This window comes from Pempheris klunzingeri, chromosome 10 (assembly GCF_042242105.1).
Source record: "Pempheris klunzingeri isolate RE-2024b chromosome 10, fPemKlu1.hap1, whole genome shotgun sequence".
Lineage (NCBI taxonomy): Eukaryota > Metazoa > Chordata > Actinopteri > Acropomatiformes > Pempheridae > Pempheris > Pempheris klunzingeri.
This window is the reverse complement of record NC_092021.1, coordinates 8,260,206-8,286,934: the sequence shown is the minus strand read 5'-3', so window position 1 is coordinate 8,286,934 and position 26,729 is coordinate 8,260,206. Positions and strand designations below refer to the sequence as shown.

Sequence of the window (26,729 nt, the reverse complement as noted above, 5' to 3'; positions counted from 1 at the left end):
GGACTGGGCTTCCTCTTGTTTCATGCTATAGCGCTCGGTAGCTGCAACACCCAGACTGCAGCTTGCACTTGGGTTATTTCAATGGATTGATTTTCAGGCGACACTTTCCAGAATGCATGAAATTGATCCTGTGTAGCTCGAAGCATCTGCGTTGGTGTGCTAGCATAGCATCGATGCTGCCACTAAAGCTAAAAACACAACACTAACACATAACACACTTACTTTTTATGTTTATTTATTGGGCAAAAGTAATTCAGATTCCTGTACACTTAGTCTCATAAAATACTGGAACCAGCCTATAAGATATAAACCGTACTCTCAAAGTCTCTGAAGAAAATCAATCACATTTTCCTCAGAATTTGAATAGTTGACAGTTGTTGAGGCCATGCAGTAATTTTCATTTGTTCATTGGGTTTCTCCTGTGAAAACAAATACAGAATTATAAAGGCCTATGAAGACTATCCCATTATTTTAATATGATTTACTGTTGTGCTGTTTTTTTTTTTTTTTTACTGTGAAACAGGAAAAAAGTGAAAAATATCAAATTTGAGAACAGAGGAAGAAGATAGTTGAAACTTATTATATAAACTCTTCCAGTCCAAGTCATTTCAGTGACTGTATACAAAGCGAGACAGCAGAGCAGATACTGTGCAGCCCAGGAGGGACCGGCACCAACAACCTCTTTGAAAACATACTTTACACTACACTGCCTCCTTCTGTTTTCCCTCACCAACAACACCGACAGTGTAACCTGCAACAGTGATTTACGAAACTGCATAGCATTGATTAAAACAAAGTGTTTATATTTAATCCAACAAGCATAAAGCAGTCATATCGTTGTTTACATGATTTATAGCTGTGCGGACGCGGTCTCATCTTGATTAATGCGTTTGCTTGAACAACAGTCCATATATTGTTGTCGTTAATCCTAGAATAAGGATTGTCCACCACTTTAATCTGCTAATGCTGCGGTTCACATTGACTAACAACAGCGAAGCAGCATCAGAACCTTTGTAGAAAAGCATCACTTCCCGTAGATACACAGTAAATATGCAGAGGTTTCATTTAATTCTGTTGCTTTGGTGTTTTACCATAAAAAAAAACATGATCATAAGAAAGCTTTGAAACAGTAGAATTAAAAAGACACAATATATTGTTTATCCAAAAGTACTAATCAACATCATTGTAGACAGCAGCTATATTAGAAATCAGTAAAAAATGTTTTTGTTTTTTTTTGAGATATTCAAATAATGTTGGTTGTGATGATAATTGCATTGAATCACTACAAAGCTTGTTCAGGTACAATAAAAATGACTTTTATACAAGTAGCACTGCAGCATTACATAACAACAGCTATGAGTAAAGCTAAAAAAAAACATATATGGACATAAATACAGGCGGCTCCACAGCAGTGCAGGATCCAGTGCGGGGCCAAGTGTTCACACTGACCGATGGACGATGCTGTCAATGTTTTTCTTCCTTATTCTGATCATCCTCTTCCCGTGAACTGCAACAGAGCAGAACCACACAATGTGATTTTCTCTTAAAGGCTTTCTTAAAGGTGACAAATCTCACGATCAGAAAGCTATAAAAAATTCAAATGATTTCCACCGACTTTTGGTCAACAAAACACACTTACAATTACACTTTTACAGACTGTGCATGCACTTAAGCTATACTAACTAATGGAATCCATGTTTATTATTCCTAAAGTGGAAACAAGCATTTTGGAAATGATCTTTTATTATAGCCATATATTTATTATAGCCATATACCCTTTCTGTTTCGAATGCAGGACCTAATGCAGTTTTTCCGCAACATGAAGTTGTTCTCGTTTCCTCCGCAACCACTGTAGGTAAACATCTGGCATCTTTTGGTCTTCGGGTTGTAAGCAAACCTCCTTTCTGCATCTTGACATGTTCCTCTGTCCACGGGACGGAAGCACATCTCTGCCGGCCACAAGTCTGCAAAGTAAAAGTCAGAAAATATCAAAGTTTTAAACTGGAGAATCATTTCTGTTATCAATCAGTGTTTCTTTGCCGATCAGTCGGCACCCTTATTGATATACATTATCCCATACATTTTACATATTACATCATTATGAATTTGCATCATATGGATCTATTCCACTTTGATGACAGAGTCAGGGCAGGAGCGGAGGACCTAAAGTGCCCGAAACCAAATGATGCCTCTTTGCCTTTCATCAACATCTTTGCTTTTAACTCCACATGGGTTCATATCGTCACACATTAAGCTTCCGTCTGGCTCTGGAATAGACCAGGTCCAGTGTCTGCGGGCTCTCAGACTTAAATCGACAGATTCGAAAAAGTGAGAGTTGTTATCGTGGCCTCCCACAGGGCCGTGTAAGCTCTCCTCTTTGATTTATTCTGTAGTTTCCTCCATGGTGAGAAACAGAGCTGTAGCCCAGTTGTAGGAGAGCTTGTTAAGTGGCCTTTCCAACATCTGAAGGATGCTGATTTTCATCAAAAACACTTTGAGTTCAAAAGTTCTATATTCACCTCATTATTACTTCATTTTTCGGGGGTCAACTGAGGGCAGTTAGAACAATTAGAGAACTTAAGGAAAGGATCAATGGTGACTAAGTTGTCAATAAATATTGATGGCGTTGATATTATTGATGTATAGCAAAGCATTAGATGTTACTGTATGACTTTACAGATGTGATACTAGAAGAAATGCCCTTAAACCATGCTGCTCTTCACTTTAAGAATGATTGAAGTCAGAATGTGCACCCCTTTCCAATAAGACACCAAAGTGGCTGATTAGGGTCCCACAGCCAGGAGGCCCCAAAACTCATGGACTGATCGTCTGGCCTGGGAACCCTTCGTCTCTATAACGAATATGTACTTGTTGCTGGTAATGTATTGCTAGCTACTAACAGTCCTCTGTGATAGGTCAACAAGAGAGAACGATCTGGTATGTTAGATCAAAACTGGCAACCAGTGAGTAACACACAGAGTAAGGTAATGCATGGCAGCCTGTGGCTGGGGCTCCCACAGTGAGTGAACGGTTTGCAAGGTGAAAGTGACTAAAAGGACGTACCCATAGATACACAAGGTGAAGCCAGAGTGAACCACCAGAGCCTTATATGTAGTTAAACTTGTTTAAGTGGACTGTGCAATTATTTGTTCAGTTCAAAAGTCAATAGTTGTCAATAAATATTGATGGCGTTAATATTATTGATGTATAGCAAAGCATTAGATGTTACTGTATGACTTTACAGATGTGATACTAGAAGAAATGCCCTTAAACCATGCTGCTCTTCACTTTAAGAATGACTGAAGTCAGATGAAAACCTGCACCCTGATATGGAGAGAAACTCAACATTGTCTTAATTATGTTATATAATTATCTCAGACATAAATTGGTAACATTGTTTTTGTCCTACATGAGACTGTGGAAAGTTTGGTTTTATACATGAAACATCACATTGCTCAAGTCTGGAAAAGACAGAGGTTTCCTCAAGTGTGTAGTGGATCTGGAAATAAATGCACGAATGCACAAAATGCGTAAATTCAGCGTATAGGTGCTTGTTCTTATTTCAATGCAAAACCATTTAGAACTCACCTCAGCAAAAACTACAGAAACCCTCAAAACAAAATAATTTCATATTAGTGCTGAATGTAAATAAATAACTGTAACAGCAGCAGTAGTCTTGTGTGTGTTTTAGGGGCCCTAACCCAGAGTTTAGTTGCTTTAGTTTAGGGTTACTTTGTATTCCTACATCACAGCTCCTCCCACTGACACCAAAAGTGAGCATCATCTATAACCACAAGATGTCACTCTTTGATTTCACCATTGCAGCATGCGCTTAGTAGAATAACACTATATGCAAAATGAATGCCATTCTATAACGCTCATTTTCCTGGCTTTGTGACTTGTGACTGAAATCCAAACGCTCCATTTCATTCAGTAATGAAAAACACCAACACCTGATATTCATTAGAGACCTGCATCATTACCAAATATCATCCTCTAAATCTGTCTAATTTAAGATCTGAATAATTCATCGTCTCTCTAAGGACTTTTCCTTTCATGCCAGCATTGTTACTGAGACATGTTTTCGTCACATGCTGGAGATCTCATAATAAAAAACTAAAAAAAAAAACTGATTGATTAGGAGGCGGTAGTATTGAGGCTAACTCATCCTGAATCTCTCCCCATTCACATTTCCTGACAAGAGTGAAATTGAATTCTTAGAATTATAACTCTTTGAATGAGTTGTGGGAAGCAGGCCAGGGTCTCCCTGTGCTGTGGCACAAAGGAGCCTTGGAACATGACAAACTTGATGTATGCTCCCTCCCTCCAAATACACACAAAAAAATTAAGTAAATGGGAATATGTGACAAATGGCGGTGGGAAGAAGACGCTCATGCGCTCCGTTTCTGCCCTTTGTCTTTGCACAAACACAAGCAGTTTTGCATGCTGTCTACCAGCTTTGCATCAGTGCGCATTGACATTTTTATTTCATTGTATCACAGATACAAGTTATTGGCAGTACACACTGGTTTAATAAATGAACCGATTTTGCTTACTTTGAGGCGTAAGCATAGTTGAGAATGCAGCACGGACTGGTTGCTGCTCTGAGGACAGAATGATTGATTTAATTTTGCCTTACAACAGTTAATCCATCCCCACATGTCTGATGCTCTGTGATTTCTCTAATGCATGAACACTGCATTTACTCCTTCTGGCCTTGTGCCCTGATGTCTGCATTTATGTGGTAGAACCAACAAAGTGTTTTTTTTTTCCTCATCTTGAAAAGAAAATAAACATTTTCCTTACGGATCAAGTTTAGTGAACTAAGCTGTAATCAGCATTGTTTCTTTTAATGTGTTCAGACATGTCATAATGCAGGACCACTTATATTACTAAATTGTTTTAATAAAGTTGTTTTAAGTATGTTTTGCTGACAAACATAAATGCTACATGGAATATATTCACATACAATGTTTTTTTTGTTGCTTAGGCAACAAAAGCACTTTAGTTAAGATTAGGGGGAGATCATCACTGTGGTTATTTATGTGGAGAACAAATAAAATACATATGAAATGAAAAACAGACAACAAATGAAACACGCTGTCTGTGCAAATTTTACTGAAGCATTCAGTATCAGCATTTTCAGACTTGTCAGATACATTGATTAATAACATCTCCTCGATATTTTAATAGAATTGAATTTGGTTGGCATTACGTTTCTCCCCAAAAACGCAATTTTTGCTGTTGCAAATTAATTTAAATCCTATAGGTAATTTCTAGGAGACAGGGCTGTTTGTGCAGTCTGAGTTAATTGTCCCACACAGCTCATGTACCATCTGTACAGACAGTTAACCGTAAGCTGGTCGTGCACGCACCAACAGCGACGACCGTGCGTGGCTGGTTTAGCAGCTCAGCCTCTGAACGATCTCAGAAGACATTCAGTTCTTTCCGTTATTTTCTTGCCCACGTGCATTTTTCAGCGGAGTTTACGACACGCCTCAAATTGGCCTCGCACTTTGCCTGAACACACCTAGAGTCACACTTTCTTACCTTTTGGCCTTGCAGCACTGTCTTTTGATTGGACCTGAGGCTCACTAACAGTCAGTTCCCCTGAGAAACAAACACACGTGCCAAGGGATCAGTCATTTTAAGGAACAGTTCAACATTTTGGCAAACACACTTAATTGCTTTCTGTCCCAGAGAGAAATGAGACGATCAATATCCCTCTCTCTGCTGCTGCTGAGAGAGAGACTTCGGGGGCATCTGCTCCGTCCTCTGACGTGACTTCATCTGTAGAGGTCGTAACCAAGGTACCACAGCCATCAGCATCGCCCTCCAATGAGACTGTGTCATTCGTCATTGTCTTTACTTAAAGATTTGTTATGTGGCTTTTATAGCTCAAACAAGTCGACCTCATCATCATTTATTTTGAATACCTTGCAATTGTTAATTATTTCTAACTTCATTACATTTTGAAACATTTTTATTATACATCGTTTTCAAATGAAGTACAGGATTTGTTGTTGGCTGTTGTCCATCTCTATTGTGTGTGCATGTGTGTGCATGTGTGTGTGTGTGTGTGTTGATGTTGGTTGCACTGAGAGTGTTTTGTTTCCACATACAAAATCTTGTTGAGGCCCAGGCCCAGGATTTTGGAGGCCCTCAACAAGATTTTGTTTGTTTCAGAGCTGAAACGGGGCGGTGGATGGCTTAGTTTAGCGTAAAGACTGAGAAGTCAGGAGAAACAGTTAGGCGAACCTCTGAGGTTCACAAATCAACATGATGTATCTCATTTGTTTGAGCAAACAGTAATGTGAAAATAACATTCTTGTGGTTTGAGTTTTGTGATTTTCGCCAACAAGCCCCAGCGTACCACTCTTCCTGGCAGCTTTGTATACCGTCTCCACCGGGTTCACAATCTCTATGCTTTATGCTCTCTTTAAGCTAGTCTAATTACATCCAGTAATTAACACACAGATACGAGAGTGCTGTCAATCTTCTCATCTCCCAAAAAGTGCAGTTTTCAAATTGCTGAAGCGTTCCCCTCAAGAGTAATCTGAGGAGGACTGCACAAAATTCAAACCTGAATTACACGGTTGCCAAACTGAATACATATTTTACTGAATATTTGAGTGATTTATTTGAGCACACAAACTTTTTTCCCTGTTGAGACAATGATTTCGCTAGAAATGACAGCAACAGAACACATATTATATTCTGCACATACACACAATATGCATTCATATTATACTTGAAGTAAAGTCTCTTACCAGTTTCTATGGTTGGCTGCACAATGGCAAATTTCCTAGCAGGCTGTGTGAGGACTTCTGGCGCCTTAGTGGGTTTTACTATATTGACAAAAAAGGAGAATCTGAGAAGTGTCCGTGTCTCCACAGAATGTGAATCCAACAAATCATAGATTATAAACCAGGATTTTTTTTACATCTGACTATATTTAGAACAGATCTCATTAAATCCCTGTGATCAATCATAATAAAAGAAAGCTTAACATAATTAGTATCTGACTAGAAAGGTTGCTGGTCTTCAAACAGATATAATCAAATAATAAACCCAGACACAGTCATCTATCTGACGTTATTATCCATTAAAAAAAGATTAAAAATCACACCAGCTTTTACAATTGATTTTCAGTACAACATGGGCTGTCAGCGGAATTGGTCACAGTCGAGCAACTTGTTATTTTCTTTGACAATTTCAATATCTAAATGACTTCTAAGTCGTGCCTAAGTCTAGCGTAATTGAGTGTGCTTTGGTCACTTAAAATGATTTAAATGCTAAATCAAGGTGGAATGTGATTTCATGGTCAGCGAAAATTCATCAGAAACTTCATTTTCTGAGGTAGAACTATTTTGATTATGTCACCACTCTGAAATGAGTTTTCATTTGTTGGGCAGCAGCTGTGATCAGCTGGGCCTAGGCTATCTAACAACCCAGAAGTAAATAAATTGCATCTCGCATACGGCTTTGAGGTAAAGACAGGGAACGTAATTATTGCTGCATGGCCAAAATTCAAGCCTACAATGACAAGGTAAACGCGGCACAGACCGCAGTTTCAAATCTTGTTTCAGACATGTACAGCTGGTTTGTAAAGCTGTAAAGGTGCAGATGTGGTGGTGCATCTTTGGAGCATTTATAGCTGCTGAGCACAGTACCAGCACCAGTGCAGTTCAGACTTAATTTGTGCTTTTAAATAGAGGCTGACGATGCTGCTGTCTGGACAGCTTGGCCGTTTGCCAGTCTTCACTGTAAAAGGTCACGAGTTCGACCTGGCCTACCTGGGCTCTGACATTTCGCCTGGCATGCCGCCATGCTCCTGAAATTGTTGGCATTGCCGAAGCAACCTCCGTAAAAGAAATGCTTGCACTGCTGACTGTTGCTGTCGAAGAAGTAGCGCGACACCAGCCCTCGACAGGGACCAGGAGCTTCGGCTAAATGGCACGGGTTCTTGTCATCTGGGAAAGGGAGAGGGAAAAACAACTGTAAGAAACTAAGAAAATACTCCACACTGAATCATTAGGTCTGCTGCTCAATTAATTAACTCGTAAATTTGGGAAATGGCTTTGTTTCTCTTTACACATCAGAGAGCATTTGGTCTGAGATATAACATTTATATCGTTTTGCCGCTGCCTTGTTGAACACAGAGATGTAACTCTCTATATATCTTAATGATCAATGCAGTCCAATGAAAAGAAAGCCCAAGCAAGGACAGAACAAGGCAGAGACACAATGATAACAACACAGGGAGGGGAGATACAGCTACTCAAAGCTGGTCCAATAAATGACCTGCAGGCCACGACATACTTTGCAATCACTGGCCATTTGGTCACAGCTAGCACACTTCCTGTCCCCCCCAGCGGTACAGGGACATTTCCACTCCAGTCAGGTTTCAGATTCATTCCCAATCTTCCTCTGCAAGCTGACAAGTCAAAACCTCCAGCAGGAACATCCTTATGTTCCCTTGTCCCAGGTGAACCACACCTCCGCCTGTGCCATGTCTTTCTTCTCTGTTTTTTTTGTCATCTGTTCTGCCTCCTAGTTCAGCTCTTTCTCTCCAGGTTGCACTTCTTATATTATCACCCTTGGGTCTTAGAGGATCGGGATCAGGACAGTTATAAGCCACAGTTTAATGATCATCAAATTCTGCATCTTTTATTGTGTAAGGTTAATGTAAGTATGCTGCAATAGTGCAGTTTTGCTTCCTGTTTCTGCTTTTCCTTGATGCCAACTGTTGTTATTTTGGCAATTGGCCCTATAAGGAAAATGTTACATTTACCAATGATTATTCGTACTTCATATCTGTCATGCAATCTGCGTACACGCTCTCTTTAATCTGAAATCTGTTACCTTAAATGCTGTCACTTTGTGCAGCGTGCAGAACTCGACAGCAAAGAGTTGTGCTGATGGTTGTCGGGAACCCTGCTGTTTATTTGAACAAGCCATCACAAACCTAAAAAAAAAATGTACAACCGAGTGACAGGCTGCTGCTTGATTTGAGTCCGGAACACAATCACGACCGTGGTGCGAAGCTCATCACTTCCTGTGGACTGGCTCGGTTTCAAACACACTTTATTGGCACTGTCAACCAAGACAGGTGCAACCTGACAAGCTGTGACCAGCTGAAAAACATTTCTCACGAATGCGTCCATCCATGGCAAGTGTACTGGGATGTACGGTCCACCATGGAGATAAATATATGATGATTTATTTATCAAAATATACACTCCAGATCTACCTTTAAATGTCTGCAATGTGGAAAATGTGATAATGTAATACTGGAGGGTTCTTTTCAGTATTACACACATGAGACATCTTCACATTCAGAATAACAATGAGGCATTTCACATTTATAAAAGGGTAGTTGATGATGTGTCTCTATAAACGTTGAGGCAGTGAAATAACTAAGTGGATAGATAGGTCAGTGCAAACTCAGGCTGTGAACCCAGACTTTGATGAAAGCCACAACATTTCATTCTAAATTCTAGTTGAGATCCCAACATTTCCTCAAATACTAAATATACCAGGCTGAATTTTGGGGAGATCTAAAATAAAAAGTCAAAAATAAAAGCATGGAGCTTTGGGTGTGAATAGTATTTCACTCTGTGTAAACATCATGTACAGCAGCTTCAATAAAATGCTGAAAAAAAATGGACAATATCTATGACCATAGTGTTACATTATAATTCTAACAAACAGAAAGCTACTTAGAGGAAGGTAAAAAGGGAAACACGGAGTTGATATATGAAATGGATTGCAATACATTGTCAATTACAATATGCACTGCTAGGCAGTTTGAGAGGACTGCCAGACTGCAGAATATTCATGAACAAACATACATCTGACACACTCTTATGTTCTGAACTTCTGTTTACGCTGAGTCCAATTTTTTTTGGTGTAAAACCCAAAGATTAAATCCAACGATGATTCAAATTCATTCATTAATATCTATCAATAAAGGTGTGATGGTCTCACTTTATCAATGGTTAGAACAAGTAAATAGCTATATGCAATTTAATTTCCTTCAGTTAAATAAAGACAAGACAGAAATCGTTGTATTAGAGAGAACAGAAGTTGTTTCTCAACTTGATTCCTGAGCTACGAAGACAAAAACCAAGGTTAGCCTAAGTCTTGGTGTTGTAATAGACTCAAAACTGGCAAATACTAAATCAGAATTTCATCATCACAAACAAAAAGCAAGAATTACAGGTACAATGTCTGGACAAGATTTAGAGAAAACCATTCATGGCTTCATTTCCAGCAGTGACTATTGAAATGCTCTCTTGTCTGTTCTTTTCCCAAAAGACTGTTTGACAACTTCAGAACGAGAACCAAGAGAGCGGAGCACATTACTCCTGCTCTTACATGTCTACACTGGCTTCCAGTTACTTTAAAGTGCTGCTGCCAGTTTAGAAATCACTCAATAATCCTGGGCCAAAATACATTTCTGATTTCATTGAAGAATATAAACCCAATAGGACCCTTAAATCATTAGGAGGCACTCAGCTGGTACAGTCTTAAGTCAGAACCAAACAGGGTGAAGCTGCTTTTAGCTGCAATGCTGATGAAAACAACTTCCTGATGATCTCAAAAAGGCCCCGACCCTCCTCGCCCTCATATCTAAATTCAAAACTCTGCTGGTCCCCCATTTCTTTGATTTATTGGCTTGCATTTTTATTTCCTTTGTTTGTATTTGGAGCAACTTACAACTTTATTACAGAAATAAAGTTAGTTGCACTTTAACTATATTTCTGGTCTATTCAATTTCTACTTTTTCGCTTTATCTATTCTATTTCTTTTATTTAGATTTTTTGTGATTTGTATTGTTTTATGTTATAATCTTTTTAAAAATGTAATTGTAATGCTTTTTAGTGCCTGTTTGAGTTGTCTCTTTGTTTAAAATGAGCAACATAAATGAAGCTGCCATGTCTTAATATTCCAACACAGACCATGCGTGTTTTTGTCAGACACACAATCACAGATTACATACTTAAGCTCTTCCAATGTTTTGTAGATGCATTACATATCTAGAATCAATCTTGCATCTTGCATACGTTATAATATATCAGATAAGTAAAGTGAATTTTGATTTAATTAACTAACTAACCAGTGCACAGCTTACTTAACAAATCAACCAAAGTCAATATACTCAGCATTTTTGGGAAATCCGTTTCTTGCCCAAAGAAAGCATGGTCAAAACACCATAAAGCAGAGCAAGCAATAAACAGCCTCAGACACAGCCACCACTCAGGTGGTTGTGCACTAAAAGTGCTTGTTTTCTCAGGCTCAGATTAGGTCTAACAATCTGAACCTGAAAGGATACCCACAGAGGTAGATCTATATGATCCTTTCAGTTCAACCAGTCTCAGCCCTTACATGGCTCTCTTCAAAACCCACCAGACTCAATTGACAAAAACAGAGATTTTACCTTACAGAACACAGGAGTTGCTGGTTGTTTGTGTAGCAAAAGTATACCGTTGGATTTGAACTAACCCTTTTAAACACCAAAGTCACGCAGTAACACAAACAAACTAATCGACTGAAGCAGCGGGACATCCACAACATTCTGAAGATATCCTCTAAGCTTAGAGTCTAAATTTAAGCCCGTAAGTGTTAAGGGTAAAGATACAGAATGCCTCTCTATTCACAGGAACATTGTTGACGTCTCCCTCCCTTCTGGGGGTTTTCACAGGTTCAGTTCCCATAAAACTCAGTGTGAATGGATTGCGTTTCTGTGTATCAAAGTGCACAGCCACAGGGTTGTTTTGGTCATTGGTGCGTATGTTACTTCTATGCTCTAAAATACAGGACTTAAGACAGCACGTTGTTTTCCCTCCTCGGTATGTAAGCCAAGCCACAGAGACATTTGATCAGATAGCTGATGTTTTATGTATTACAGGTAATGATACCCTTGATGTGGAGTTCAAGTGAGGATGACTGATATTTACGAGTCAAGTTACATTGTGTGCACGCTCACAGTTGCAGTGGTCAAAAAAGAGTTGCCGTTCTGGTGGAAGGTGGACTCTGACTATGACATCATGAATATGTGGAGCACATTTGTAAACAATGCACGGGGATCTTTTAACTTGAATCTTTTTGACTTTAGGGTCAGAATACAGCTGAACATTATGCTGGAATTTTCTTTTCAAATTCTTTTCTCAAAGAAGAGGATTGTATGATGCAGAGAGAACCTCCATTGTCTGACTCAGTCCATCTATTGTTGAGACACTGACTTTGGCCGACATTCCTCCATCTCTTTAACAAGTTCTGGATCCAGATATTTCCATCATGTGTCCACTGTGTGTATTATACAGTGCCCTCCATAATGATTGGGGCAGAGCCAACCTTCTTGCTATTTTAGCTCTGTACACCACTGCAGCAGATTTGAAATAAAACATTAGTGTGTGCTTTTAGTGCACACTTTCAGCTTTAATTTAAGGGTCTTGACAGCAGCATTGGGTGAACCATGCAGTAATTACAACCATTTATGTACACAGACCCCACATTTCAGGGTTCCAAAAGTAAATGGACAAATTCATATAATATTAAATAAATTAGTCATATTGAGCACTCGTCTGTCAGTGCCTGAAGTCTGGAGCCCACAGACTTCACCAGTTCACCAGATGGTGGTTGTCTTCCCTGGATTTCCTGCTTCTTTCAGGTCCTTTTTGTTTTCAATGTTGCCTTCAGCTAGTGAAAGGCATGCTCTACTGGAGTAAGGTCAGGTGACTGACTTTTGCCCACGCCCATCAGTTAGCTATTACATATGTTCTGGTAAACAGCTAAAGCAAGACTGCTTCTGTAACGTACTGTACTGTAGCGATGAGGTAGGAGGGCTGGAAACTCTTGGCATGTTACAATGTGTTCTTATCTGTCGGTTTACTGTAGAGATCTGCTTGTTTTGTTCTTGATGTTCTGGAACATCGTGTTCTTGATCTTGATGATCTGAATGATTCAGGCAGTCCATTCATATCTGGATGAGTGGTCTGTGAATAAAAGTCAAGCACTTAAATGGCTCCGTCAGGTGGTGTAATGGTATAGAGTGACTCCACGTCAGGTGTAACCAGTGACATATTATCAGCAGAAAAGGTGATGGCTTTTAAAATAATAATCATGTCAATGATATATTTTACATATGAATGCAGAGAGCTGACATGAAGTTTTGGATAATAGTCGTCTTAAGTTGATAATCTCTCAGTTTAAGAGCCAATACCAGCTATAATAGGTCTACCTGGTAGTTTTTCTAAATCATTGTGGATGTTTTGTGTGTATACAGTATATATACCGTCACTGGTGTGACTGGATGATCAATTTAATGTGTCCATTCTCAAAATAACAGGATAAAGTATTTGAATTATATTTCTGAGTTTTTTATAGAACATTCCATTGCTGAGCTGTTGATAAATTTCTTGATCACAGTCACACAAATCCATCACTACTACAGACCAAACCTTATCAGCTGCCTTGACAATATATTACACTTTCTATGATATTTGTGCCTTCTGGATGACTTGCGTGACTTATCCTATATATTTGACATTATGTTCTAATGCTTTGGATTTGATATGTGCCCGTATAATATTTATCCCCGTGTTTTAATCTATTTTTGCCCTTTCGGAGTATCAGACATAGCTGTCCAGCTCTGCTCTGATTGGTCCAGTCTGAGACAGATTGTCTTTTGATCAAGCAGATCACAACTACCTGAGTGAAGAATGTGTCTGTTCATTGTTTGCTCTGCTTTGTGGTGGTGATTTGAACGTGCCCGAAGAAGATCTTTGTTGGATCGAAACCTTGCATTAAATTAAAACGCTGGGAGCTATCAGTAGTTGGTTGATTATTTTCGTCTGAAGTTCAATACAATTGCCAAAGTCTGTCTGTCTCTTAGCTTAACTTTAACTTGAGCACCACTGAAACAGCTACACCGTCTGGGTCTGAAAGTAACAAAATCTGCCTACCAGCACTGAAAAATGCATTTTGGGAACTAATAGAAACTACGGGAGCTTCCTGCAGGCCAAACATTAGTTTGATGCATTATAAATTGGCATTTGAATACCTTATAGTTTTTGTACGGATTAACCCTTTAACCTTCTGCTCAACCATATGGTAGAGCACATTTTGACTCACTATATCTTATTGAAAACATGTTTTACTTACGACATCTCAACCGTTTGGTAGAGGCCAATATTTAAAAAAATGTGGGGTCTGTTCTTAAAAAAACATTGATTTTTGTGATTAGTACCCCAAGGAAATAAAATATATAAAGGATACATTTTTTCATTGCTTTTTTCTTGGTGAGGACGTTAAAGGGTTAAACCAACGAGATATCACATGTTCCTGTAATTCCACTACTTTTTGGCAGTAACTAGTAATGTGACCAATTACTTTTTCAAATTAAATACAATTACTGAAATTAAAATGGCATGTTACTTGCCTCTTTCCGGTTTATGATCTAATGTCAGCCGCCCTGAGCCTCTACCATCATAACATCATGATTTAAAAGCTCGGGGAGAGCCCTGTCCTGCCTCACAGCTCGCTCTCTCTCTCACACCAGAAAGGGCATTAATCTCTGGCACAGCTCATGCTAGCGTAGCTCACTTTCTATTGCCCATACCAGAGAGGAAGTGACTTTCCCCCCTGATGTCACCACTACATTTTAGCGGGCACTTCCTTGTTTACTGGTGATTTCATTCTCCAAGCTTGAGTACTGAGCCCACACTGTGCCATAGCAACTCAAAAATACTATATGTGTATTAATAATAGAACTGATGGAGATATTTAAAAGTAATGTAAAAGTAACACCCCCCTTTAAGTAACTTACTTTAACTCTGTAAAGCCTGAACCATGAAATAACTGCCAGAAAATTCTATTTTTTTTAAACAGGAGTGTTTGTTGAACCTTCTGACAAATCTTTTTTTTTTTTTAAGTTTTAAGTTTGCATTTTTGTGCAATGTATTCTGTGCAATGTATTGCTCACAGTTTATTTATCTTAAACAAACAAAAACATATAAAACACAGATAAAATGATATGATGATGATAAACTGATGATGTAGAGGTCTCAACAACTCACGTATCAAACATCATACACTTGGCGTTACAGCGTTAATATGCAGTGATTAGTAAAGCAATTCATTTACTTTTGAGAGAAGTAACTAGTAATTCTAGCTGTGTCCCCCCCATTACTTTGTGCTAAGCTAAGCTAACACACTGCTAGCAGTAGCCTTGTATTTCGGTATCAATCTTCTTGTCTAACAAGAAAGTGAACAGCATATTTCCCAAAATGTTGTACTGTCATCTGTCATCCACTCGCTTCTGTAAGACATGTAGCCATCATGAGTTTACAACAAGGCAGTGACGAGTAGACAGAGTAACCCGTGTGATTTATCGACTAATGCGCTGACTAAACACAAAATCAATCACACTTGTGAGAAGCTAAATTAGAATTCTGTTGAGGCTTCTGACTTGTGTGTAACGAAATGCTGCTACCTGTCTAAAGTCCCAGCAGGACTTCTTATGTGAATGCCAGAGGATGTCTTACATCAGCAACACATGCTCTGTTTGGTTTGTCTGTTAAGTCTTTCAATAGCCGCACTCTACTCAGGGGTGACCGCGATTAAAAGGCTATCATTGTAACACATAAATACGTTTTATGAGGTGACATTGACTTAAAAGCTTGGGCAAAGACATGTGTCAAAGGGTAGTCTCGCGCTCTCTCTGGAGCAATGCAGCGATGAATAATTCAGAAACACAATTCTCTATCAGAGCTGTGAAGGTGGAAGAGGTGATTTGTGTTTTGGGAAGAATTATTAGTCAGCTGTTTTTTTTAAGCACTGGCCGTGAATCACAAGACCCACCGTTCCAGAGAGTTTTGGCAGCTCTCCACAGAGAACCTCAATATTTCATCACAAGGGACTTCACATTTAAGATGGGGTCAGATGATTGTGAGGGGAAGTCAGGTTTGTGTATGACAAAAAAAAACACAACACACATTTTTCATAATTTGGCACAGAAATATTTAGACTAACAATGTCTACAACAGCTCTGTGGGAACCATCCCTCCCTCATCTCTTTACTTTACCTCACTGCTTATTTTCACCTGTCTTCGATATATTTCAGCATATTCTGACAGGTTTTTGTTTTTCTGCCTCGAAAAGTGCTGACACCATTTTGGCCAGGCCCCCTGTGGGGCAAAACCACGACCGATCTCTAACGGAATAGAAATCTAAGCAAAATAAATGAACTCGGTTGTAAAAATAGCGATTGCCGATGGATGAACCCAAACGTATTCCAGTCCTCTGTAGCAATATCAGCGTGTCAGTTTTTCCAAAAAGAACTACCTATGGTATTTCTGATTACTTTGTTACAATCTTATTGTTTGCTTATTGTAAAGTGCTACAAAAACTGCTTTGCTCTACAAACTGTAGAGCAGTTGGACTGTTCCAGTCCAAGTTTTCTTAACAATACTCAGTTCTGCCGTCTCCAGCAATATCATATTGTTTGTGCTGTTGTGGTTTTTTTCTCCCTAGCTCAGAGCAGAAGCCCTGAGCTAGGGACAAAAAGTGCAACTGTCTCAGAAAACCTCTGCTTTTGTGTCCCTGACCTCTTCAAGCACCGCTGTAAAAGGAACAGCAGACCAAAGACAGAATTCGGGACACGGTGGTTTATGACTCATTGGGGTCTCAGTGAAATATCAGTGCAGGAGAGAAAAAAGTCAGAGAGGCTCAGAGATAAAGAAAAGAAAAATCCAAGACAAGACAGTAAGTCAGACTGTTCCTCACACTGGTTTGTGACCTTTACGAGAGCACTCTTTTTCAGCTGTCTGCAGCCGCGTCATCACGTGTAAGACACACGAGAAGGTAGAACAAACTGATTGGTGGAATAATTCAAATTAGAATGTGTCACTAGCACTTTTCATAGTGTGTGCTCTTTGTGAAAATTAAAATGTCACTGATTTGACGATAACAGCCCTGCTGCAAAGGATTTTGCCCTTGAGATCTGCATTCTGTAAAATAAAAAAGTGATGACAGGTCTGTGGCTGTAAAACAAAACCCTTTCAAGAGACTAATTTTGCTTTCTTGCTAGTTTGACTGCACTGAATCAAATAGTTAAAAAAAAAAAAATGCATGCATTTCCTGTACAAAAAGAAACATTGTACAGGCAAAGTTAAAGGTCCATATTATGCGAAATGCAGTTTTTAATGTCGTTTCAACATAAATATGCGTCCCCACAGAAAGCCAAACTATGAGAACCATGCTCTCTCTCTTTCAGTAAATGTGTGTGAAAATGCTCTGTTTGGATTTGTCTCCCTTTATGATGTCACAAGCGGATCTGTTCATCATGCGATCTCGTTCAGCACTTAAGCAGGCAGACTGTCTACTGAAAACCTCCTGAATCCACCAAGCTTTCCACCATTGTTTTTTCCTCCCTAATGTCTGCTCCTGGTACCATGAAGATGATGACAGCGAGAGCAAAAAACACAGATTACTTTTCTTCTAAAACAGAGTGTACGGAAGGAGGCTAAAACCAGCTGCAGCAGCCACATCTGTGTGAGAACATTCGTTTTGAACATCAAATCATGTAAATCTGTTCTAGTAGGACCTTCAAACACAATTATGAACTCAAGCCGAATATGGGACCTTTAATGTGAAAAAATGTGGCCAAGGAGTTTAAAAATAATCACGGGTACTATTGATCAGACTATTATTAATTTAGCTTTTTAAAAATTAATTTCCAACTGCATTAGATTTAATGAGCCAAACAAGATCAGTGTGACATCAATTTTACTGCAGTGGCTACTTCATTTAATGGCTTCATTTGTTTGCAGCTACAACAAAATTGCAAACTGCTTAAATATACTATGTACTTCATTTTCATATTTGAAGTGTACTGTTTTTGCAGTTAGATATACGAAAAACAGTGACTGTAAAACATTGCTCCATGGCACAAACAGTGGCTCCTTGGGGAACCTTTTAGTTTTGTCATTTTGTCCGTTTGAACACACTACAGTACCTGTTTAATTGGTATGTAATATGGAATTGGAACGCAGTTTATTTCTCTCCATTCGAGTTTTGACTTGGCTGCTACGCAAATTTGAAACCTGGTAGTGCGATTCAATGTATATAAAAGCAGCTACAACTGGGTGTTATACTGCACTGCAACATGCCATTTGAACCACTAAAAACAGTCGTGAAACTGCCCTTTAAATGTCATGGTATATGGTCCAAATGTGTGTGTTTTATAGCTCTGTTTAATGCAGCGTAATTTTCTTTATGATCAGAAAGCCGCAAGAGTCTTACTCTTGAGTAAGACTTTACACACAGACCAGCTTACTGCTCAACGTCTGTGCTGACGTGTCACCTTCACATTTCTGTCCAAGCTGTTTTCTTTAATGTCACCTTTGGATGAGCTGCGGGTACAAACTCTGCACTTCCATATTTGTCTTTACAGTGCAGATTTGTTTGCGTAGAGACTGACGAAGAGACATGCAAATTCATTCGTGATCCTCTTGTCTGCCTGCATAATATATCCCATACCATGCAATAAGGAGGTGAAGGTTATTCTCACTTTGTCACACCACAGAGTAACACGCCATCTAGACAGATGTGTTACGTCTATGCATGTTAAAGCATATTTCATGTTGATCGGACAAGCTTAAGTATTAAAGATGTATTGTTTTCCCTCTTAAGATGACAGATACCATTACATACTCTGTGCAGCTGTTATTCCAGAGAGGCAGGTGTTCTCTTACCTCCTTCTTCGGTTTCCTTTTGTGCACGTACGGTGTTTTTCACATGCGTATCTCAGTATTGTTTCGCGCATCTGCATTTGATCCAAACCAACGTGGCACGAGTCACCTTTTTGAGGGTTAAATTCAACTCCCAAGTGTGAAAAGTTAAATGGTGCAGCTTTTTCGAGAGCAGCCATTTTGTGATACATTACTGACGCTCCACTTGACAGGAGCTAAGTGTGTAGTGGTGAGTGTCACAGTGTACTCCTGCACTGTCAAGACTGCACTCAGCAGGTATCGTCATGCTCGGACTGACATCCGATTAGGTAAGATCCAGCGAGGATCAACGTTCACAGTGACTTTTACCCCTCTAATTTTATCATCCTCTGCTGCTCTGTCAATATTATCAAATATCAAACTTCAGTGTTGTGCGTGAGTGACCCTTGAGTTAGTGTTTTTTTTTTTTGTGTTTGTGCGTGTGTTTCCATTTTTCCAACAGAAAAATCTTCAACAGCTGCCTCATAACACGCTTGACCTCAACTGTGGCATTCAGCTGTGTTCTGCATGAAGGCTAAGGGAACTATGGCAGCGATGATGGTTCAGGCATTTTTTTCCACTTGACAGAAGTTAACACTACAATTACCACCTTGCACTTGTGTGCCTCAGCCAGCCAGCCATGTTGTAGTTTACATCCATGTCTGCCCAGGCCCATGATTAGTGTCATCAATTCAGTATCCAAGCTAATGTGGAATATGGTCACGATCTCCCTCTCTGTTGCTGAGTTATGGTATTGAATAATGAGTCACGTTCATGTCAAATTTGAGCAAATTCCCATAAGGTGATCACAAGAATGAGACGGACAGATGGTCAAACCACCCCCCCGCCAATAAGAGGCTTAAAAAGGCTGAGAAGAAACATTTTCACACCTCTGCCTCTTTTACTGATCTCTGTTGACCAGCGCAAAATAGCTGCTGCAGAAAAAGCCGTTGTCTTTGATTATCTCACATAACTCACATCAGCACTTAACGACAATATTGATTATCAGCAATGTAATCACAGCTGATAGATGCACCTTCGAACTGCAGTCCACCGTGTGCGAGGCACGCATATCACTCACAATGTTTCAGGGTGGTGTGAGAGAAAATAAATTGATTTCCTGTTATAAATATCAGGTTGTTTTCATCTGCATTGAGCCTGAGACTTATCTGGAAAAACTATCATAGTTTACAACCCATCTATTCAGAATCCAGCGGGAAAACATATATTTAGCTCCATTTTTCATTTCGCTCTAATTGAACTAGAAAAACACCCTAAAATCGGGATATTTCACCAGAAGTCTCAGATGAACGAACACCATTTCCTACATACAGACAGCACAAATAAACTCGTAGATACAGATAAATACTGGCAAATACAGAACACATGCGACCATCCATGCATTATGTTAATGATGTGTACTGCCTTTTTTTCCCGTACCCCCTCATCTCTGTGTTTATTGCTACGTTTATATACTTGATGCAATTATTTTCCAATGCTAACTTTTATCTAATCTGACTGTTTAATGAAGCATAATATTGCCTGGAATGAGGAAGAGGGAGACAAACTGTTGATGTGAGCAGATTTGTATAGATTTAGACTGAAATGTACAAAGCTTTAAAGTGCTTTCTGAGTGTGGATTCTTACTTCTCTGGGAACTTTGAAGTGTACCTTGACTAAAACCTCTTCCCAGAACAGCGATTGTCCAATCATAGCTCGGCAACTTTAACTATTTAACCAGATGTGCAAGCTTTGGCATGATCTTCTTAACATGTTGAAACAGTGTAGTTGTAGAGGAATACTTGGTGCTGTAGAGCCTGACTGATATTGGACTTTAGAGGCTGATTCTCATATTGATATTTAAAAAATCTGATAATGGACTCTTGAGAACTCTTGACAAAGTGATGTTATGTGTGTGTGTTTACATTAGCATGCCAGGGCAATTAGCTAAATATGTACAGTAACACACTAGCAATTCACAAGGATGCCATAATAGGAGATACTATGCTACTATATATTCTGTTGTAACACTGCTCAGTACAAAAGGTTCCAGACTGATGAGTGGCCATTGCCTCTTTCACACTGTCACCATAGAGGAGTTTCCACAACATCCAGCATCTGTTATGAGGTGTTTGTTTCATTAAGAACTTTGGATCATACATTACCATGGTCAATTTAAAGATATTTAAAATCTGCTTTCGGACTGAGACATGAGAACTGGAAAATCTAATAGCTGGAAGATCTATTATCAATTAATTCAACTTCAATTTATCATCAATTTAGCATGTGTAACCTATAAATAATGCAATACTAACTGTCTCTCTTAAAAGTGCCCATTTTTTTTATTAATCAGATGCCTCCAGGAAAACTGTTCAGAATTAATGTGCTGGCAATGTTCCATCTTATACTATACCAACAAAATGACTTTGTAATAGGATTTTATGCCCAAGGTGGCAATAAAGTCTAATGAGAAACAACAGTCCTTGAAAACAAAACTGATTATTTGCTAACAAAGTAACAAAAGCAAAGCTATAATATATACTTGTCCCATACTGTGATTACGAAAAAATGTTCCTTTTGTATCCCTTTGTATCAGTGATGATGGGATCTGTGTCTGCGTCACTGTTACTGATGAATCCAAGAGGAGATCGTTAAACTGGTCCACCAAACGTCAAAGTGAATTGTTGAAAACTGCGTTTTTAATGTATCAGCCGAAGGGTCAGACTCACCTGAGACAACACATGTTTCCTCACAAGCTTCCATGGTCAGGAAATTGTTGGCATTTCCCCCACAGCCTCCATATTCAAACAACTCGCAGTGTCCTGTGTCGATGCTGAAGAAGAATCGCCTCTTAATGGCCTTGCAAGGCCCTGGCTCGTCCTTCAGGGCACACAACTCATTGAAGATGAAGAGCTCGGGCGGAGCTCCATCTGCTGGGGTGGGATAGAAAGAAACTTTTAGTACTCTGCTCCTTGTGTCACTCTGTGAAAAGGATTTTTTTTTTGTGTGTGTGTGTGCGTGGGGGAAGAAATAAGGTCACAACATCAAACTCTAACCTGAGGCTTTGAGATAAGGTAAAGTTGCATTTTCCAAAAGACTTCAGCGTGGGGTTTGACAGCTTACTGTTTTAAGATATTCTGGAGCAGGGGGAGACTTTGAAGGATTTAACGGTAAAGCATGGTGAGCTTTGTGACCTCACTGAACATTTAGGAATAATTAATATTGTACAGTCAGGAAAGTCATTCATATACTATTTTTTTTATTTTTATAAAATGACATAAAATACAGCTTCAGGTTTAAATATACCCCCACAGGTTTTTCTGTGTGTGTGTGTGTGTGTGTGTTTGTCTTTGTGTGTGAGTCTATGTGTGTGTACTTGCACTGAGAATAGAGAACCTTCAGAGAGCACCTAAATCTCCCCCAAGTGCTCAAAGTAGATCCAGGCAGGTGGCAAATGGCAGGAGAAGAGTGAAAAACAGAAGTGGGAATTTCCCAGAATGCAGCATCCAGTTGTAGTTTGCACTGGCACAGACTGGGATGTATGCTACACACACTGAGAGACTGGATGATCAGAGAGTGTTAAATAGTCTGCACTGCTGTCAGAATATGTTTGATCATTGGATGTAGGGTTATTATTCACTGAGATAGAGGTCCCATTATTCATGATTGTCCGGATCAGATACAGTTGTGGACAAAGAATTAGCTTTGCATAGACGCTCTCCTCTGCTGTCATTATCATTCACAAAAGCTGGCTTTGTCAGATCCAGGAAAGAGGTGACATGCTCTACTAACCACTGTTACAAATGTTAAATCACTATCTCTGTGTGCTGCTGGGAAATGATTTTCTCTGCCCTCATCCCTGCTGTTTTTAGGTCAGGTCTCTGTTATGCCTGCCTGTAGCAGTGCAGTTACTTCAGTCCTCTGAGAAGAGAGGGATCTCTGTCCAGAGGGATTTCAAGATAGCCAGTGCTTGAGTGACCGTGTTTTAAAATGTCTCTCTGCATTTGCACGTGGTAATATTCAATAGCCTCAGTGTACCGCTAACGTGATCTCCCATCGAATGTTATTTTAGAATTCTAATTTCAAGACATCAGCACAGAGTGGAAAGGGTGAAAAAGGGAAAGGCTGAAAAGGCAGCTGAGGTAATGTGGAGGTAACGTGGATGTGAGGCTGTTCAGGGTTTTAGACCGTTTCTTGCTGTTTTTGGACTGATTTTATGATAAACATTAACCTGATCACATGTGGATAACACGGATAGCTTATAAGGACTCATCCTCCACTTCTATTTATTTTTCTGGACAACAAACATTAAATTATCTATCCTGTAAGGTACAAAGTTCTATCAAAGCACATCCTCTAATGGGAACCAGCCTGCCCTGTCCTATCGGCACGGCAGTCAACAAACAGTTCCTCTGCCAGGTGAGATAATGAGGGCAGCAGCTCACCACTACACACTGCCCTCCTCCTTCACCCATCTAATTCTAATTTATAACCAAGGATTGGGGACACCGATCAAATACTCCCAATCTCCTTCCCTCCACCTGACCTGTGGTATTGCTGCTACATGTGGGAGGCTGGGTGAGGGCAGCGGGGCTTCCCTGCAGGGACTTGTGGTATTTTTTTATTTGCTTTCTTCATGTTGTGGCTGATAAGCAGTAGAAGACTGGGTTGTCTAGCAAGGGAGAAAATACACAACCACACAGGCAATCTGAGTCTCTGTCTTGTACCCAACCCCATTTTGGCTGTGTAAACACACCTCAATGATGAACCTGACTGAACAAACTTTACTCAGAAATAATGACATGTTGAAATTGTTTGCTCTTCTTTGTCACTGGATGCCTCAAGCTACCATGGCTGCGACAGAATCATTCCTTTTGGATGAAAAATGAATGTGGCATGGATGTGTCTGCACCACATACTTTTCCCCTCATAAATAAGAAGGTTCAATAAGCCAGAATTTGACTGCCCAAGGAGAGGAAAGAAAACGACTTCTCCCCATTGATCTTAGTCCGTCTTGTCTGAGGCAGACCAAAGTACAATAAGCAATGTGTTCCTCAATCACTCGTGTCCATTATCCAGACAGAAGCATTGTAAGGCAGTGAAAAGAAACACAACCTCAGACAATGTTTACAGCCAAATTAAAACATTTTCTCTATCAGGAAACTGGAAATGGCCCTTGTAGAACAGACAGACAAATGCAAACCACATAGACACATGCCTGCATGCACAATGCAAATCCTTTTAAGTCAATTTTCAAAATTAAAGAGTGCGTTATTGCATCACTTTCAAATGCATAATACACTTTCAAACTGAGGAACATCTGTCCACTAGCAACCACACCTAAAATAAATATATAGCTATAGTAACATGTAATATGAATACAGATAAAAAGCTGTGAAGACACGCAGAGATGAGACACCAGCACTGTATTAGAGTAGGTTTCACACAAACCCATCTGAACATGTGTTTAATTAGGGTTTTTCTTGTGCAAAATATTTTATTTGGTATGATTATGATTATGATGATTATTATTATTCAGTATAATGTCCATTTTCATTACAAATTTTGGGAGTACAACATTTTGCTTTCTTCCCTGAATGATGCAAAGCTACCATCAATGGAACATTTTCTTCAGAACTGTAACAATAAAGGTCTTGCTGCTTCGCTTTATAGGTGGGCATCAGTACATCAGGAAGCGTTGAGTTTTATTGACGTTAACATCAGACAGGAGAACGGCAAAGAAAAAAAAATATAGTATGAAAATATTATTTCTTCTACAAGGGAGAAATTCAGAGCAGCAGAGTGGTGAGTATAACACAACTCTTGTTGTACTGAGGGATTTAGTACTGTGTATTATTATTATTATTATTATTATTACTATTGTGAGTAGTAGTAGTAGTAGTAGTAGTAGTAGTAGTAGTAGTAGTGACCGGCCTTAATGTGTTTGTGCTGGACACAAATTTCCAAAATTTCCAGTGTATGACGATGAGACCACCCATACGTGGTTTGACAGCTTCATAACACACATACTGTAGGTTCTCTTTTCCCAGTTTAAGTTGCATGATGCAGTCAGAAGTGCTACAGTGATAAAGTCCGCATGAATGAAAAAAAAAAACCTTTCCGAACAATCCACAAATTCACCCAAAGCTCCAGATCTGTCAGCAGGAATCCTCCATGTTGTTAAACAGAAGATACATAAATATAGTCCTACTCACACAATGCATCAGCAAGACTCTTGGAAGCCAGCCAACAAATCAGCTCCCTGAAATATAGACCATGCTGAATAGGGAAATGGATTCTAGATGTATCAAATTTCCATTGGCAGCTAGTCTCCTGTGTGTTGCTGACAGGCTCATTTTGGCCAAGATTTGCACACATTTGGATAAAGATCTGAGTTGCTCAACATGCGCTCTGTGCCAAGCACCTCCATAATTCCAGAGATGGGCAGGTAGAGTCGTTCAGGCCCAGTCCCAGCTTGTTTGGTGTAACAGAAGATTATCTCCATTTCTAGGAGAACCTTAAGCACCAACTGCACAGTAGCCATGGATCAGCAAACAAGCAAAGGAGCAAAGGACAGCCCATTATTGATGACTCACTAAAAGGCACCAAAGAGCACATCAGGATGACAGTGAAGCATGATGTACTAATAAAATAGCTGGAGTGAGACAGATGTTGAAAGAAAAAGAGAAGAGTAATCCTACAATCTTGACAGCTCAATGGTTTTGTCATCCGCAGCCTTTACTATATGACTTGACACGCTGTAACAGCTATTTCTTTCTTCTGTGGCTCACAGGTGGAGCTTCCCATCAGAAGATCGGTGGTTCAATCCCCGGCTGTCAAAGTGTCCTTGGGCAAGACACTGAACCCCAAATATCTTCTGAAGCATAGCTTTGGTGTGTGAATGCCGAGTTCCCTCCTGATGGCAGGGCTGGCAACCTACCATCAGTGTATGCATGGTGCGTGAACGTAGTGTTAAAGCGTTCTGAGTGGTTGAAAAAGACTAGAAAGGCTCTAAAGGGGTACAGTCCATTTACAATTTCCCTGACTGCCTAAGTGATGCCTCTCTACAGCGCTGAGGTGTGTCTGATTAGAAGATAAGATACAGCATAATAATTCCACCAATTACTAAAATGGTGGAATGGAAATTCTAATGTTTAAGAAGCCCAGGTGGAAGTTTTATTTTCCATCCCTCTCAAAAATCCAGTTGTAATAATGTAATTCCTAAACCAAAAAGACAGAACACAGAAGATAATTGATAAAAAGGCAAACAACATCAAATAAAAAGCTACACAATTCCTTGTAAATTTGATAGCAAACAATGTTTAGACGTTTTTGATCTACATCTGGACCCAAAATCCTCATCATCCTTGATTTTGGAAATGTTTTTGCAAAATCATAAATTGTGATTGCCACGAGTTACGACTGAAGAAGGGCCATTCAAATCAAACCAGGTTCACCAGGCTTAAATTGTCTTATCAATTAGTTTGTAAAAGCACACTATATTCAAGAATAAGGGCAAATACTGTCTACAATCATGAATCTAATGATAGAGGGGCCAATATAAATAAAACTAATATTCAGAGAAACACCAATTAAATATGGTTAAGCAGTCCATGGTAGGTCCTGGGGTGAGTTGTTGGGGGGGTATTCAAGAGGGATGCCAATGGACGGGGTGCAGGGATTTATGTGTATGAAAAATATTATGATTATTTGTAGATGTCATTTCTGCACCATATTTTGTGTTCACAAAAAAAAAAAGAATTGCACAACCAGTTATGGAAGAGAAAAACAATGATTAATACTTGAACAGAGTACATATATACAGTATATTAACATGGAACAGTCATTTCTTTAGTGACGCACTGCGCTAAATGGCCCATAAAGCAAAGAGTACAAACTCCATTAAATAAGCATATGTTGGATCGTAACACTTGGTCAGAGCAGTGTGCATTG

General features: G+C 39.4%; 1 protein-coding gene across 1 annotated transcript in view; it reads right to left on the bottom strand.

Annotated features, from left to right (window-relative positions):
* Positions 1 to 247: 247 nt before the first annotated feature.
* tfpia (tissue factor pathway inhibitor a) overlaps positions 248 to 26,729 on the bottom strand; it is a 42,134-nt gene continuing 15,652 nt past the window's right edge. Inside the window, exons 2-7 of the mRNA XM_070837679.1 lie at positions 21,506 to 21,709; positions 7,797 to 7,973; positions 6,771 to 6,848; positions 5,551 to 5,610; positions 1,776 to 1,964; positions 248 to 1,507 (exon numbers count right to left, since the gene is read on the bottom strand). Coding sequence (XP_070693780.1) covers positions 1,440 to 1,507; positions 1,776 to 1,964; positions 5,551 to 5,610; positions 6,771 to 6,848; positions 7,797 to 7,973; positions 21,506 to 21,709 — 776 coding nt within the window. The 3' untranslated portion in view covers positions 248 to 1,439. The remainder of the gene's footprint in view (positions 1,508 to 1,775; positions 1,965 to 5,550; positions 5,611 to 6,770; positions 6,849 to 7,796; positions 7,974 to 21,505; positions 21,710 to 26,729) is intronic.